This window comes from Rutidosis leptorrhynchoides, chromosome 1, assembly GCF_046630445.1.
Source record: "Rutidosis leptorrhynchoides isolate AG116_Rl617_1_P2 chromosome 1, CSIRO_AGI_Rlap_v1, whole genome shotgun sequence".
Classification (NCBI taxonomy): domain Eukaryota; kingdom Viridiplantae; phylum Streptophyta; class Magnoliopsida; order Asterales; family Asteraceae; genus Rutidosis; species Rutidosis leptorrhynchoides.
In genome coordinates this window covers 89002190-89007303 of record NC_092333.1, presented here as the reverse complement: position 1 = coordinate 89007303, position 5114 = coordinate 89002190, and the positions used below count along the sequence as shown (strand labels likewise).

Sequence of the window (5114 nt, the reverse complement as noted above, 5' to 3'; positions counted from 1 at the left end):
TGTGTTGGGGGTCGATTTTAATTTTTGAACAAAGTGTGGGGGGCTTGTGTGGTGTTACTTGAAAGAAAGAAGGAAAAAAAAAAGGTAAAAGACGAAAATACCACGGGTACTATTCATAAGTTTTGTACGGTAATTATAATATTATTATCTCTTTTATTAAAAAAAAAAAGGGAAAAAAAATATATATTTAAAATTCGAAAATATCTATATAAAAGAATATCATCGGACAACATATACTTCCTCCGATTTTTCAGAAGAAAAGAAAAAAGCAAGACTCAAAATCAGAGGTGAGAGGATCTTCGAGGTAATTCACTCCTAATTTACAGATGGTTTCTCAAAATCGCCTTATAAAGTTTAATCTTTTCACCCCGATCTCTGTATATTTACTATGTATTCAATTGCGTTGTTTACACGGTTTAATTTGAGTTAGGGCTTGTTATTAATTAGGAATTTATGGCTTCGAAACGGATCTTGAAAGAACTTAAGGATCTTCAGAAAGATCCTCCCACTTCTTGCAGCGCAGGTATCATTATTACAGTATTGATCTGTTACTGATTTTTGTAAAGTTGTACTCCTGATCTTGTTTGTTCTGTGTATAATTTAGTTTTGTTTTTAGGTTTAAATAGATAGATAAAGTTAGGATTTTGTTGCGATTTGGTTAATTGTAGATGGAAATTAATCCAAGATGGTTGATTTTAGATTAAAGTAAGCTATTCATTTTTTAGGGTACATGAAGGGTTTTCTAGTATTGGAAGTTAATGGTGATTGTTAAGGATTACGGTGCAGCATCGAGTTATGGATATGTCGTTGCATGTTTTTTATAAGTCATGGTTTTGTTCGTTAATGGTACCGTGTGTCGTTGCATGTCTTTTATGGAGTTACTGTTGTAAGAGTGGTATTATTGCTCATTCGTCGGTGGCATATATGACGTTATTTTGTTTTGCTATCATAGGTGATTAATTAATTGGTCTTAGTTTCCTACAATTTCGCACAACATTGTATTCATGAAGTCAAGTTCCGGTTACAGCTGTAAAGGGTCTAAGTACACTAAATAACTGAAATAGATAGAGCAGTTTGTGTATTTAGGTGAGTTGAGGGCTATAGTTAGTTAGTAAGTGGTTCTAGAAGGGAAACAACAATACAACATCTTATTTCAGTAATAAGAAAAAGAAATGATAAGTCTATTAAGTCCAAATATGGGTTACATAACTGGGCACACAGTGACTTGATATTTCTACTTGTTTATTTGGGACTGTTGGATAGTGAAATTATATTGAGTTTAAGGAGTTGATGAGCACATATTGTGAGCAGCTGTTGGTGTGAACTCTTTTTTACACACTTTCAAGAAAGTGTGAAACTTTTTGTTAAATTGCTCACACTTATAAATATGTGTAAGTTTATTACATTTGTATATATTGAACTTTCACTCATAAATTTGTAAGAAAAAAGTGTTCACACTTATTAGTGTGTACAAAAAAAATTAATCACATTTAAAAATGTGAATAAATTTTGTTACACCTCATTTTTACACTAGGGAAAGTGTGATTGTGTGAACAAATTCAGTGCGACAAAATTACTTAACGTTCTCAAGTGTGATTATATTTATGATTGTACACACCAATAAGTGCGTACTTTTTTTTCTTTAAAATTTTATGTGTGAAACTATGATGATATACTACACTTTTAAACGTAATGATTTACACACTATTATAAGTGTGAGGAATTCAACAAAAATTTCAGACTTTCTTGTAAGTGTGTAAAAAACTAAAAATATGTGTGAACAGATGGTAAATTTGTTGTAGTGTATACAATCATTAGGCATTAGTTGTGTTGTGCACTTACATATACAGTATTAAATGACATGATTGTTGGTGACCATACTAACAATGTGTTGATGATCCTTAATGTTCATCTATATATTGTTATTGGTATAGATAGAAGATGCATACATGTATGACGCTGTAAGCAGTAGGCTTAATAGATGCATAAATCACTATCTACACATCTGCTGGTGTTCATTGTAAGCTAATGTTTCTTTTGGTTTCATGTGTGCTATTCTAGGCCCTGTGGGTGAAGACATGTTTCACTGGCAGGCTACAATTATGGGTCCAACTGATAGTCCTTATGCTGGTGGAGTCTTTCTAGTTACCATTCATTTCCCTCCAGATTATCCATTTAAGCCCCCTAAGGTACCTATCAAATGATGTCACCTGATGAATGATGGTGATGTAAGCGCATAAATATTATTATGCTGTTACTCTTTTGGTTCCACAGTTGAAATAAACTCCTTTTCCCAAAACCGTGAGAACTGTTATTTTGATATTTTATAGTCATCTGTAAAACTATTTTTTGAATTCAAGAGGTTTAGGTTACAAAGTGTTCATCTGGATGTGTGATTTTAAATTGTCAATAACAGACTTCCTGGCCCAAACTAGATGTACCCATATATTTTACTTTTTTCTCTGTTAACTTGAACTACAATTTTTTACAATCATTTAAATGTTGGTCCCATGCATCTTTACTTTGCATGCAACTTCGTGGTCACGTTTTTTTTCATCTAGTTCCAACCTTTTTTGTAGGTAGCTTTCAGGACAAAGGTCTTTCATCCGAACATTAACAACAACGGCAGCATTTGCCTTGATATCTTGAAGGAACAATGGAGCCCTGCTCTTACCATTTCCAAGGTCAACACTCTGTTCAATATCCGTTCCAAAATGACATTCATTTAAAGTTTACCACACTAGCTTAATAAATTAAATTTTTTTTAATAAGTGAGAAGAGAGATATATGAAGTGTTGGTAGTCAAGATATATGTGACTGGCTCCAAATATTGCAGTCAAGATATATCAGTCTTTGTATGATAATTGTAGGGGTTGCAAAATGGGTGGGTTGGGAAGGATGGGTAATGGGTCGGATCAAACTGGAGTTTAAGTACGAGTAAGAACTAGGTGGATAGTAGTATGTTTTGTCATGGGAGACTTTTTTACCCACTGGAAGAATAATATGTATTTATTTTTCTTTTAAATAAAGCTTTGTAGGAGGTTGTATGAATTTAAAATATTATTTGGGAAGTTTTTAACCTGCCTATATGCTCTTTATTGTTATACTACGGAGTACTATACTTAAATTAGCCATGTCATCGTTTGGTTTATCCTATTGAATTTCATACAGGCCACATGGTCATTGTTTTGATTTATCATATTGAATTTCATATTTAAATTAGCCAAATGACTAAGAACACTGTAGTTGGCTAGAGTAAAACATTATGGTAGTCATTCATTAATTAATTTAATTATGAAATTATTAATTTATATTCAGTTCAAATTATATTTGACAGTAAGATTATATATGGCATAATAGGCACGACATGAGATGAGTTGGCATAAAACATCTTTTATCTAAAACAAATCTACAAACTCATAGTTTGATGTGTGCCAGATACGATCATAGAAGTTATAAGTAATTTGTAATAAGCTGAATTTTTTTTTTTTTTACTTTCGTTTGGTTAAACGATTCAGGATTTTTTTTTTCTTTCCTGAATAACTTGATGAAGTATACTCGTTTGACTATTCAAAAGTAATTGTCACTAATCACTATTCATTAGTGATACTATAACAATTATTGATTATTCATGTGATTTTTTGGTACTCAACAGGTATTGTTGTCGATTTGCTCTTTGTTGTGCGACCCAAACCCAGATGACCCTCTAGTGCCAGAGATTGCTCACATGTACAAGACTGACAGGAACAAGTACGAAACAACAGCTCGAAGCTGGACCCAGAAGTATGCCATGGGCTAGTTGGTGTTGCATCCAAAATGTGGTTTGATAAGGGCCCCTTTTCCTTGTTGGTTTTGCTTTTAGTTTGAAAAACAAAAATGTGTGAATCTAAGCCATGTCTATTGTAAGTTGTAAGATAGACTTTAAAAGAAAAGGTCACAAAACATGCCCCTCCTTAATCTTAATATTATGACACTCTTATTGCTTCTCTTTTGTACCGAAATATCTGCTCCTCAAACTGCTTCATATATCTTTATATCCCAGCTGCATTTCTCATTATTCATATACCAGTACTTTTTTTCATATTAAAAGCTACGGAGTACTATTTTTTTAAAATATACTCTGATAACGGGATATATATTTGTAATTATTCAGTTGTCTAAAGCCGCTCACCCGTCTAATTCCAAAAAGTAAAGCCACCATTCTTCAGTGACGGACCTTTTTTTGTTCTCTGAAGGGCAACCCTGTTGGAAGAGGACTTTTCTATCGGCGAGTTCTGACCTTTTTGTTGAAATTTCTATGATCACATTTTATGTGTCTGCAGGTAATATTTGATTCTAGATATGGTATTGTTAGCTATTGCCATAAGGTAATGGTTATCAAAACTCTATTGTAGTATACGATTTAGGATTCTAAATAATTTTGGGTTAATGTTCCCATTATAAATGGTTTTGATCACTAAAACTTCTAGATAACTGAAGAATCGCAGAGACAGCCCATTATCTTAGCGTCACGTTAGTACTTTTTGAAAAGATTGAATGTTCTCATTAGATGATCAAAGAACTAAACTTTTTAGGACTCCGTTTAATTATTCCATATTTCCATCTCAACATAAACAAAACAATTAAGAGAAGTTAATTACATTTGTGCCACCATAAACGTAGCCTATGGAGTAGTTCTTAATTCCCTTTGTAGTAACGGGAGTGGTCAACGTTTTGGTCAACTTTGTTTGGAACACCGCTTAAAGCCGTCTCCCACACATTGGTGCAATGTCCCTGATCAACATCTTTGGCAAGAAGCTACCCAGTGCGTGATTTTTTTTCTTTCTAAAATATAATGTGAAGTGATTGACCATTTAATTATGTGAGAAGATGAAAAAATTGGATATGTAGAATCAAAAACGATGATGAAGAAGAAAGAATACGGGTGCCGGAAGGCCAAGAGCTAACTATCAAGAGTTAGACTACGGAGATACATACTTTGTGAAATGGTTCATGCGTGTTTGTTGCCAGGGGCGACAAAGAATTCTTTTCATACCTAAAAAGTTTCATTCATTAGATATGTAGTCAATTTTTTATTTTATTGTATTCATATCTAATAAGTTTCATTCATTAGA

The 5114-nt window shown here is 32.9% G+C and overlaps 1 protein-coding gene across 1 annotated transcript; it reads left to right on the top strand.

The window, feature by feature from the left end:
* Positions 1-218: 218 nt before the first annotated feature.
* Positions 219-3984, top strand: LOC139862726 (ubiquitin-conjugating enzyme E2-17 kDa-like). Its single transcript, XM_071851353.1, has 5 exons — positions 219-304; positions 448-523; positions 2062-2189; positions 2580-2684; positions 3656-3984. The coding sequence occupies exons 2-5, from the start codon at positions 454-456 to the stop codon at positions 3797-3799; spliced, it is 447 nt and encodes a 148-aa protein (XP_071707454.1). The 5' UTR covers positions 219-304; positions 448-453; the 3' UTR covers positions 3800-3984.
* Positions 3985-5114: the final 1130 nt, after the last annotated feature.